Source organism: Oncorhynchus keta, unplaced genomic scaffold (assembly GCF_023373465.1).
Source record: "Oncorhynchus keta strain PuntledgeMale-10-30-2019 unplaced genomic scaffold, Oket_V2 Un_contig_12248_pilon_pilon, whole genome shotgun sequence".
Classification (NCBI taxonomy): Eukaryota; Metazoa; Chordata; class Actinopteri; order Salmoniformes; family Salmonidae; genus Oncorhynchus; species Oncorhynchus keta.
In genome coordinates this window covers 155,001-167,284 of record NW_026277808.1, presented here as the reverse complement: position 1 = coordinate 167,284, position 12,284 = coordinate 155,001, and the positions used below count along the sequence as shown (strand labels likewise).

Sequence of the window (12,284 nt, the reverse complement as noted above, 5' to 3'; positions counted from 1 at the left end):
CACTGTCTCCATATACCAGTTATAACATGTTAATACTACTACACTGTCTTCATATACCAGTTATAACATGTTAACACTATACTGTCTTCATATACCAGTTATAACATGATAACACTACTACACTGTCTTCATATACCAGTTATAACATGTTAACACTACTACACTGTCTTCATATACCTGTTATAACATGTTAACACTACTACACTGTCTTCATATACCTGTTATAACATGTTAACACTACTACACTGTCTTCATATACCTGTTATAACATGTTAACACTACTACACTGTCTTCATATACCAGTTATAACACTACTACACTGTCTTCATATACCATTATAACATGTTAACACTACTACACTGTCTCCATATACCAGTTATAACATGTTAATACTACTACACTGTCTTCATATACCAGTTATAACATGTTAACACTACTACACTGTCTTCATATACCAGTTATAACATGTTAACACTATACTGTCTTCATATACCAGTTATAACATGATAACACTATACTGTCTTCATATACCAGTTATAACATGTTAACACTATACTGTCTTCATATACCAGTTATAACATGATAACACTACTACACTGTCTTCATATACCAGTTATAACACTGTCTTCATATACCAGTTATAACACTGTCTTCATATACCAGTTATAACACTGTCTTCATATACCAGTTATAACATGTTAACACTACTACACTGTCTTCATATACCAGTTATAACATGTTAATACCACTACACTGTCTTCATATACCAGTTATAACATGTTAACACTACTACACTGTCTTCATATACCAGTTATAACATGTTAATACTACTACACCGTCTTCATATACCAGTTATAACATGTTAATACTACTACACTGTCTTCATATACCAGTTATAACATGTTAACACTACTACACTGTCTTCATATACCAGTTATAACATGTTAACACTACTACACTGTCTTCATATACCAGTTATAACATGTTAACACTACTACACTGTCTTCATATACCAGTTATAACATGTTAACACTACTACACTGTCTTCATATACCAGTTATAACATGTTAACACTACTACACTGTCTTCATATACCAGTTATAACACTACTATACTGTCTTCATATACCAGTTATAACATGTTAACACTACTACACTGTCTTCATATACCAGTTATAACATGTTAACACTACTACACTGTCTTCATATACCAGTTATAACATGTTAACACTACTACACTGTCTTCATATACCAGTTATAACACTACTACACTGTCTGGACACACCTAGTAGCAATGTTTCTCTGGTTGGCAGACAGCACTGGCAGGCCCTTCACATATCTAGAGAGAACAGACGGGAGACAATGGACTGTATTCACAAAGAGGCTCAGAGGAGGAGTGCTGATCCGGTCCATTTCACTAGAATCTAACAGGCCAAACTGATCCTAGATCAGAACCCCTACCCTGAGACAACGGCCTGTCAGAGTGCTGATCCGGTCCATACTGATCCTAGATCAGAACTCCTACCCTGAGACAACGGCCTGTCAGATTCTAGTGATGTGGACCGGATCAGTACTCTGACAGGCCAAACTGATCCTAGATCAGAACCCCTACCCTGAGACAACGGCCTGTCAGAGTGCTGATCCGGTCCAAACTGATCCTAGATCAGAACCCCTACCCTGAGACAACGGCCTGTCAGATTCTATCTATTCAGTCTAGATATCACTAGGACTAGTCTTAAAATACTGGTCCTATAGACTGGGGCAACGGCCTGTCAGAGTACTGATAGTATGTATGTAGTGGTGGTCTTACCCGTAGTCAGGGTGGTGTATGGGGTGTAGTGGTGGTTTTACCCGTAGTCAGGGTGGTGTATGGGGTGTAGTGGTGGTCTTACCCGTAGTCAGGGTGGTGTATGGGGTGTAGTGGTGGTTTTACCCGTAGTCAGGGTGGTGTATGGGGTGTAGTGGTGGTCTTACCCGTAGTCAGGGTGGTGTATGGGGTGTAGTGGTGGTCTTACCCGTAGTCAGGGTGGTGTATGGGGTGTAGTGGTGGTCTTACCCATAGTCAGGGTGATGTATGGGGTGTAGTGGTGGTTTTACCCGTAGTCAGGGTGGTGTCGTGGTGGTCTTACCCGTAGTCAGGGTGGTGTATGGGGTGTAGTGGTGGTCTTACCCGTAGTCAGGGTGATGTATGGGGTGTAGTGGTGGTTTTACCCGTAGTCAGGGTGGTGTATGGGGTGTAGTGGTGGTTTTACCCGTAGTCAGGGTGATGTATGGGGTGTAGTGGTGGTTTTACCCGTAGTCAGGGTGGTGTATGGGGTGTAGTGGTGGTCTTACCCGTAGTCAGGGTGGTGTATGGGGTGTAGTGGTGGTCTTACCCGTAGTCAGGGTGATGTATGGGGTGTAGTGGTGGTCTTACCCGTAGTCAGGGTGATGTATGGGGTGTAGTGGTGGTCTTACCCGTAGTCAGGGTGATGTATGGGGTGTAGTGGTGGTCTTACCCGTAGTCAGGGTGGTGTATGGGGTGTAGTGGTGGTCTTACCCGTAGTCAGGGTGGTGTATGGGGTGTAGTGGTGGTCTTACCCGTAGTCAGGGTGGTGTATGGGGTGTAGTGGTGGTTTTACCCGTAGTCAGGGTGGTGTATGGGGTGTAGTGGTGGTGTTACCCGTAGTCAGGGTGGTGTATGGGGTGTAGTGGTGGTGTTACCCGTAGTCAGGGTGGTGTATGGGGTGTAGTGGTGGTTTTACCCGTAGTCAGGGTGGTGTATGGGGTGTAGTGGTGGTGTTACCCGTAGTCAGGGTGATGTATGGGGTGTAGTGGTGGTGTTACCCGTAGTCAGGGTGGTGTATGGGGTGTAGTGGTGGTTTTACCCGTAGTCAGGGTGGTGTATGGGGTGTAGTGGTGGTGTTACCCGTAGTCAGGGTGGTGTATGGGGTGTAGTGGTGGTCTTACCCGTAGTCAGGGTGGTGTATGGGGTGTAGTGGTGGTCTTACCCGTAGAGGTACTCAGCGAAGGTAGCAGCCTCGGGCAGCAGCTTCTCCAACATCTCCTCTCCTTCATCCCCTTTAGTCTTAACGAACTCACACAGAGCCCTCCAGTACAACACGCTCTCACAGGACAGAGACCCAGCCGGGACCAGCATCCTACAGAGAGAGAGACAGTCAGAGACCCAGCCGGGACCAGCATCCTACAGAGAGAGAGACAGTCAGAGACCCAGCCGGGACCAGCATCCTACAGAGAGAGAGACAGTCAGAGACCCAGCTGGGACCAGCATCCTACAGAGAGAGAGACAGACAGTCAGAGACCCAGCTGGGACCAGCATCCTACAGAGAGAGAGACAGTCAGAGACCCAGCTGGGACCAGCATCCTACAGAGAGACAGTCAGAGACCCAGCTGGGACCAGCATCCTACAGAGAGACAGTCAGAGACCCAGCTGGGACCAGCATCCTACAGAGAGACAGTCAGAGACCCAGCCGGGACCAGCATCCTACAGAGAGACAGTCAGAGACCCAGCCGGGACCAGCATCCTACAGAGAGAGAGACAGTCAGAGACCCAGCTGGGACCAGCATCCTACAGAGAGAGAGACAGTCAGAGACCCAGCCGGGACCAGCATCCTACAGAGAGAGAGAGACAGTCAGAGACCCAGCCGGGACCAGCATCCTACAGAGAGAGAGAGACAGTCAGAGACCCAGCCGGGACCAGCATCCTACAGAGAGAGAGAGACAGTCAGAGACCCAGCCGGGACCAGCATCCTACAGAGAGAGAGAGACAGTCCGAGACCCAGCCGGGACCAGCATCCTACAGAGAGAGAGACAGTCAGAGACCCAGCTGGGACCAGCATCCTACAGAGAGAGAGACAGTCAGAGACCCAGCCGGGACCAGCATCCTACAGAGAGAGAGAGAGACAGTCCGAGACCCAGCCGGGACCAGCATCCTACAGAGCGAGAGACAGTCAGAGACCCAGCCGGGACCAGCATCCTACAGAGAGAGAGACAGTCAGAGACCCAGCCGGGACCAGCATCCTACAGAGAGAGAGACAGTCAGAGACCCAGCCGGGACCAGCATCCTACAGAGAGAGAGAGAGACAGTCAGAGACCCAGCTGGGACCAGCATCCTACAGAGAGAGAGACAGTCAGAGACCCAGCCGGGACCAGCATCCTACAGAGAGACAGTCAGAGACCCAGCCGGGACCAGCATCCTACAGAGAGAGACAGTCAGAGACCCAGCTGGGACCAGCATCCTACAGAGAGAGAGACAGTCAGAGACCCAGCCGGGACCAGCATCCTACAGAGAGAGAGACAGTCAGAGACCCAGCCGGGACCAGCATCCTACAGAGAGAGAGACAGTCAGAGACCCAGCCGGGACCAGCATCCTACAGAGAGAGAGACAGTCAGAGACCCAGCCGGGACCAGCATCCTACAGAGAGACAGTCAGAGACCCAGCCGGGACCAGCATCCTACAGAGAGAGAGACAGTCAGAGACCCAGCCGGGACCAGCATCCTACAGAGAGAGAGACAGTCAGAGACCCAGCCGGGACCAGCATCCTACAGAGAGAGAGAGACAGTCAGAGACCCAGCCGGGACCAGCATCCTACAGAGAGAGAGACAGACAGTCAGAGACCCAGCTGGGACCAGCATCCTACAGAGAGAGAGAGACAGTCAGAGACCCAGCCGGGACCAGCATCCTACAGAGAGAGAGAGAGACAGTCCGAGACCCAGCCGGGACCAGCATCCTACAGAGAGAGAGACAGTCAGAGACCCAGCTGGGACCAGCATCCTACAGAGAGAGAGACAGTCAGAGACCCAGCCGGGACCAGCATCCTACAGAGAGAGAGAGAGACAGTCCGAGACCCAGCCGGGACCAGCATCCTACAGAGAGAGAGACAGTCAGAGACCCAGCCGGGACCAGCATCCTACAGAGAGAGAGAGACAGTCAGAGACCCAGCTGGGACCAGCATCCTACAGAGAGAGAGACAGTCAGAGACCCAGCCGGGACCAGCATCCTACAGAGAGAGAGACAGTCAGAGACCCAGCCGGGACCAGCATCCTACAGAGAGAGAGACAGTCAGAGACCCAGCCGGGACCAGCATCCTACAGAGAGAGAGAGAGACAGTCAGAGACCCAGCCGGGACCAGCATCCTACAGAGAGAGAGACAGTCAGAGACCCAGCCGGGACCAGCATCCTACAGAGAGAGAGACAGTCAGAGACCCAGCTGGGACCAGCATCCTACAGAGAGAGAGACAGTCAGAGACCCAGCCGGGACCAGCATCCTACAGAGAGAGAGACAGTCAGAGACCCAGCCGGGACCAGCATCCTACAGAGAGAGAGAGACAGTCAGAGACCCAGCCGGGACCAGCATCCTACAGAGAGAGAGACAGTCAGAGACCCAGCTGGGACCAGCATCCTACAGAGAGAGAGACAGTCAGAGACCCAGCCGGGACCAGCATCCTACAGAGAGAGAGACAGTCAGAGACCCAGCTGGGACCAGCATCCTACAGAGAGAGAGAGACAGTCAGAGACCCAGCCGGGACCAGCATCCTACAGAGAGAGAGACAGTCAGAGACCCAGCCGGGACCAGCATCCTACAGAGAGAGAGACAGTCAGAGACCCAGCCGGGACCAGCATCCTACAGAGAGAGAGACAGTCAGAGACCCAGCCGGGACCAGCATCCTACAGAGAGACAGTCAGAGACCCAGCCGGGACCAGCATCCTACAGAGAGAGAGACAGTCAGAGACCCAGCCGGGACCAGCATCCTACAGAGAGAGAGACAGTCAGAGACCCAGCCGGGACCAGCATCCTACAGAGAGAGAGAGAGACAGTCAGAGACCCAGCTGGGACCAGCATCCTACAGAGAGAGAGACAGTCAGAGACCCAGCCGGGACCAGCATCCTACAGAGAGAGAGACAGACAGTCCGAGACCCAGCCGGGACCAGCATCCTACAGAGAGAGAGAGAGACAGTCCGAGACCCAGCCGGGACCAGCATCCTACAGAGAGAGAGACAGTCAGAGACCCAGCTGGGACCAGCATCCTACAGAGAGAGAGAGACAGTCAGAGACCCAGCTGGGACCAGCATCCTACAGAGAGACAGTCAGAGACCCAGCCGGGACCAGCATCCTACAGAGAGAGAGACAGTCAGAGACCCAGCCGGGACCAGCATCCTACAGAGAGAGAGACAGTCAGAGACCCAGCCGGGACCAGCATCCTACAGAGAGAGAGACAGTCAGAGACCCAGCCGGGACCAGCATCCTACAGAGAGAGAGACAGTCAGAGACCCAGCTGGGACCAGCATCCTACAGAGAGAGAGAGACAGTCAGAGACCCAGCTGGGACCAGCATCCTACAGAGAGAGAGACAGTCAGAGACCCAGCCGGGACCAGCATCCTACAGAGAGAGAGACAGTCAGAGACCCAGCCGGGACCAGCATCCTACAGAGAGAGAGACAGTCAGAGACCCAGCCGGGACCAGCATCCTACAGAGAGACAGTCAGAGACCCAGCCGGGACCAGCATCCTACAGAGAGACAGTCAGTGTGTGAGAGAGTCAGCCAGCCGGTCAGACAGTCAGCCAGTGTGTGTGTGAGCAGCAGGGGGTCAGTATGTCCAGGGCGGTGTGTGCGTGTGCGTGTGTGTGTGTACCTGTCGTCCAGCTGAAGGCGGTGGTGGAGCAGCTGGTCCTGAGGTGTGTGTGTGAACAGAGCGGTCAGTGTGTCCAGGGCGGTGTGTGTGTGTGTGTGTGTGTGTGTGTGTACCTGTCGTCCAGCTGAAGGCGGTGGTGGAGCAGCTGGTCCTGAGGTGTGTGTGTGAACAGAGCGGTCAGTGTGTCCAGGGCGGTGTGTGTGTGTGTGTGTGTGTGTGTGTGTGTGTGTGTGTGTGTGTACCTGTCGTCCAGCTGAAGGCGGTGGTGGAGCAGCTGGTCCTGAGGTGTGTGTGTGAACAGAGCGGTCAGTGTGTCCAGGGCGGTCTGAGAGCAGTTCTCTACATCCAGTTTGTGTAACAGCTCCAGCACATCACCCTGGAGAAGATTCAGCCAGGCTGGGAGGAGACGGATCTGCACCACCTCCCTCACCGATTCTACAACACAGACACACAGAGTTTTAGACACACACACCGGAAAATGTATAGCGTGGGGGGGGGGGCTGGGCCATTCAAGGACATTCAGAGACTTGTCCCGAAGCCACTCCTGCATTGTCTTGGCTGTGTGCTTAGGGTCCTGTTGGAAGGTGAACCTTCGCCCTAGTCTGAGATCCTGAGCGCTTCTGTTCATCCTTCCCCCGATCCTGACTAGTCTCCCAGTCCCTACCGCTGAAAAACATCCCCACAGCACAATGCTGCCACCACCATGCTTCACCGTAGGGACGGTGCAGCACAATGCTGCCACCACCATGCTTCACCGTAGGGACAGTGCCAGGTCTCCTCCAGACTTGACGCTTGGCATTCAGGTCAAAGAGTTCTATCTTGGTTTCATCAGACAGGAGAATCTTATTTCTCATGGTCTGAGAGTCCTTCGGGTGTCTTTTGGCAAACTCCAAGCTGGCTGTCATGTGCTTTTTACTGAGGAGTGGCTTCCATCTGGCCTCTCTACCATAAAGGCCTGGAGTGCTGCAGTTGTCCTTCTGGAAGGTTCTCCCATCTCTACAGAGGAACTCTGGAGCTCTGTCAGAGTGACCATTGGGTTCTTGGTCACCTCCCTGACCAAGGCCCTTCTCCCACGATTGGTCAGTTTGTCTGTGCGGCCAGCTCAAGGAAGAGTCTTGGTGGTTCCAAACTTCTTCCATTTAAGAATGATGGAGGAGGCCACTGTGTTCTTGGGGACCTTCAATGCTGCAGAATGATGGAGGCCACTGTGTTCTTGGGGACCTTCAATGCTGCAGAATGATGGAGGCCACTGTGTTCTTGGGGACCTTCAATGATGCAGACATGTTTTGGTACCCTCCCCCAGATCTGTGTCTCGACACAATCCTGTCTCGGAGCTCTATGGAAAATTCCTTCGACCTCATGGCTTGGTTGTTTGCTCTGAAATGCACTGTCAACTGTGGAACCTTATATAGACAGGTGTGTGCCTTTTCCAAATCATGTCCAATCAATTAAATTTACCACAGGTGGACTCCAATCAAGCAGAAGAAACACCTCAAGGATGATCAATGGAAACAGGATGCACCTGAGATCAAGTCTCATAGCAAAGGGTCTGAATATTTATGCAAGTAAGGTATTTATTTTTGATATAAATGGGGGAAAAAAATATGTCTAAACCTGTTTTTGCATTGTCATGAAGAGGTACTGTGATGTCATGAAGAGGTACTAGCCAACGAGGTAAACGGACCAGCTAGCCGAGCTAGCGGACCAGCTAGCCGACGAGGTAAACGGACCAGCTGGCCGACGAGGTAAACGGACCAGCTGGCCGACGAGGTAAACGGACCAGCTGGCCGACGAGGTAAACGGACCAACTAGCCGACGAGGTAAACGGACCAGCTAGCCGACGAGGTAAACGGACGACCTAGCCGACGAGGTAAACGGACGGCCTAGCCGACGAGGTAAACGGACGGCCTAGCCGGCGGACCAGCTAGCGAGGTAAACGGACCAGCTAGCCGACGAGGTAAACGGACCAGCTAGCCGACGAGGTAAACGGACCAGCTAGCCGACGAGGTAAACGGACCAGCTAGCCGACGAGGTAAACGGACCAGCTAGCCGACGAGGTAAACGGACCAGCTAGCCGACGAGGTAAACGGACCAGCTAGCCGACGAGGTAAACGGACCAGCTAGCCGACGAGGTAAACGGACCAGCTAGCCGACGAGGTAAACGGACCAGCTAGCCGACGAGGTAAACGGACCAGCTAGCCGACGAGGTAAACGGACCAGCTAGCCGACGAGGTAAACGGACCAGCTAGCCGACGAGGTAAACGGACCAGCTAGCCGAGCCGGACCAGCTAGCCGACGTAAACGGACCAGCTAGCCGACGAGGTAAACGGACCAGCTAGCCGACGAGGTAAACGGACCAGCTAGCCGACGAGGTAAACGGACCAGCTAGCCGACGAGGTAAACGGACCAGCTAGCCGACGAGGTAAACGGACCAGCTAGCCGACGAGGTAAACGGACCAGCTAGCCGACGAGGTAAACGGACCAGCTAGCCGACGAGGTAAACGGACCAGCTAGCCGACGAGGTAAACGGACCAGCTAGCCGACGAGGTAAACGGACCAGCTAGCCGACGAGGTAAACAGACGGCCTAGCCGACGAGGTAAACAAACGGCCTAGCCGACGAGGTAAACGGACGGCCTAGCCGACGAGGTAAACGGACGGCCTAGCCGACGAGGTAAACGGACGGCCTGCCGACGAGGTAAACGGACGGCCTAGCCGACGAGGTAAACGGACGACCTAGCCGACGAGGTAAACGGACGACCTAGCCGACGAGGTAAACGGACGACCTAGCCGACGAGGTAAACGGACGACCTAGCCGACGAGGTAAACGGACGACCTAGCCGACGAGGTAAACGGACGACCTAGCCGACGAGGTAAACGGACGACCTAGCCGACGAGGTAAACGGACGACCTAGCCGACGAGGTAAACGGACGACCTAGCCGACGAGGTAAACAGACGACCTAGCCGACGAGGTAAACGGACGACCTAGCCGACGAGGTAAACGGACGACCTAGCCGACGAGGTAAACGGACGACCTAGCCGACGAGGTAAACGGACGACCTAGCCGACGAGGTAAACAGACGACCTAGCCGACGAGGTAAACAGACGACCTAGCCGACGAGGTAAACAGACGACCTAGCCGACGAGGTAAACAGACGACCTAGCCGACGAGGTAAACAGACGACCTAGCCGACGAGGTAAACAGACGACCTAGCCGACGAGGTAAACAGACGACCTAGCCGACGAGGTAAACAGACGACCTAGCCGACGAGGTAAACAGACGACCTAGCCGACGAGGTAAACAGACGACCTAGCCGACGAGGTAAACAGACGACCTAGCCGACGAGGTAAACAGACGACCTAGCCGACGAGGTAAACAGACGACCTAGCCGACGAGGTAAACGGACGACCTAGCCGACGAGGTAAACGGACGACCTAGCCGACGAGGTAAACGGACGACCTAGCCGACGAGGTAAACGGACGACCTAGCCGACGAGGTAAACGGACGACCTAGCCGACGAGGTAAACGGACGACCTAGCCGACGAGGTAAACGGACGACCTAGCCGACGAGGTAAACGGACGACCTAGCCGACGAGGTAAACGGGCGACCTAGCCGACGAGGTAAAAGGGCGACCTAGCCGACGAGGTAAACGGACGACCTAGCCGACGAGGTAAACGGACGACCTAGCCGACGAGGTAAACGGACGACCTAGCCGACGAGGTAAACGGACGACCTAGCCGACGAGGTAAACGGACGACCTAGCCGACGAGGTAAACTGACGACCTAGCCGACGAGGTAAACGGACGACCTAGCCGACGAGGTAAACGGACGACCTAGCCGACGAGGTAAACAAGATCAACAAGCCGACGAGGTAAACAGGTGACCTATTCTACGGGCTTGTCGTGTGTGTGCGTGCGCGTGTGCGTGTGTGTGTACCTGCGGCATCGTGGAGACCCTGCTGCAGCAGACTGACTCTCTGGGCGATACTCAGAGCTCTGATGTGGACCTTGTCTGACAGGACCTGAAACACACAGTCATTAACAACTTTACATTTAAACTGGGTTCAAGTCTGTAAGGCCAGTTTAGTGTGTGTTTAAACTGGGTTCAGGTCTGTCAGGCCAGTTTAGTGTGTGTTTAAACTGGGTTCAGGTCTGTCAGGCCAGTTTAGTGTGTGTTTAAACTGGGTTCAGGTCTGTCAGGCCAGTTTAGTGTGTGTTTAAACTGGGTTCAGGTCTGTCAGGCCAGTTTAGTGTGTGTTTAAACTGGGTTCATGTCTGTCAGGCCAGTTTAGTGTGTGTTTAAACTGTGTTCAGGTCTGTCAGGCCAGTTTAGTGTGTGTTTAAACTGGGTTCAGGTCTGTCAGGCCAGTTTAGTGTGTTTAAACTGGGTTCAGGTCTGTCAGGCCAGTTTAGTGTGTTTAAACTGGGTTCAGGTCTGTAAGGCCAGTTTAGTGTGTGTTTAAACTGGGTTCAGGTCTGTCAGGCCAGTTTAGTGTGTTTAAACTGGGTTCAGGTCTGTCAGGCCAGTTTAGTGTGTTTAAACTGGGTTCAGGTCTGTCAGGCCAGTTTAGTGTGTTTAAACTGGGTTCAGGTCTGTCAGGCCAGTTTAGTGTGTTTAAACTGGGTTCAGGTCTGTCAGGCCAGTTTAGTGTGTGTTTAAACTGGGTTCAGGTCTGTCAGGCCAGTTTAGTGTGTGTTTAAACCGGGTTCAGGTCTGTCAGGCCAGTTTAGTGTGTTTAAACCGGGTTCAGGTCTGTCAGGCCAGTTTAGTGTGTGTTTAAACTGGGTTCAGGTCTGTAAGGCCAGTTTAGTGTGTGTTTAAACTGGGTTCAGGTCTGTCAGGCCAGTTTAGTGTGTGTTTAAACCGGGTTCAGGTCTGTCAGGCCAGTTTAGTGTGTGTTTAAACCGGGTTCAGGTCTGTCAGGCCAGTTTAGTGTGTTTAAACCGGGTTCAGGTCTGTCAGGCCAGTTTAGTGTGTTTAAACCGGGTTCAGGTCTGTCAGGCCAGTTTAGTGTGTGTTTAAACCGGGTTCAGGTCTGTCAGGCCAGTTTAGTGTGTTTAAACCGGGTTCAGGTCTGTCAGGCCAGTTTAGTGTGTTTAAACCGGGTTCAGGTCTGTCAGGCCAGTTTAGTGTGTTTAAACCGGGTTCAGGTCTGTCAGGCCAGTTTAGTGTGTTTAAACTGGGTTCAGGTCTGTCAGGCCAGTTTAGTGTGTTTAAACTGGGTTCAGGTCTGTCAGGCCAGTTTAGTGTGTTTAAACTGGGTTCAGGTCTGTCAGGCCAGTTTAGTGTGTTTAAACCGGGTTCAGGTCTGTCAGGCCAGTTTAGTGTGTTTAAACCGGGTTCAGGTCTGTCAGGCCAGTTTAGTGTGTGTTTAAACCGGGTTCAGGTCTGTCAGGCCAGTTTAGTGTGTTTAAACTGGGTTTAGGTCTGTCAGGCCAGTTTAGTGTGTTTAAACTGGGTTCAGGTCTGTCAGGCCAGTTTAGTGTGTTTAAACTGGGTTCAGGTCTGTCAGGCCAGTTTAGTGTGTTTAAACTGGGTTCAGGTCTATCAGGCCAGTTTAGTGTGTGTTTAAACTGGGTTCAGGTCTGTCAGGCCAGTTTAGTGTGTGTTTAAACTGGGTTCAGGTCTGTCAGGCCAGTTTAGTGTGTTTA

At 52.6% G+C, this 12,284-nt stretch overlaps 1 protein-coding gene across 1 annotated transcript in view; it reads right to left on the bottom strand.

The window, feature by feature from the left end:
* The window catches only part of LOC118383563 (condensin complex subunit 3-like), a 65,041-nt gene that overhangs the window by 40,854 nt on the left and 11,903 nt on the right, over positions 1-12,284 (bottom strand). The window contains exons 6-8 of the mRNA XM_052500894.1: positions 10,570-10,654; positions 6,875-7,067; positions 2,990-3,139 (exon numbers count right to left, since the gene is read on the bottom strand). Coding sequence (XP_052356854.1) covers positions 2,990-3,139; positions 6,875-7,067; positions 10,570-10,654 — 428 coding nt within the window. The remainder of the gene's footprint in view (positions 1-2,989; positions 3,140-6,874; positions 7,068-10,569; positions 10,655-12,284) is intronic.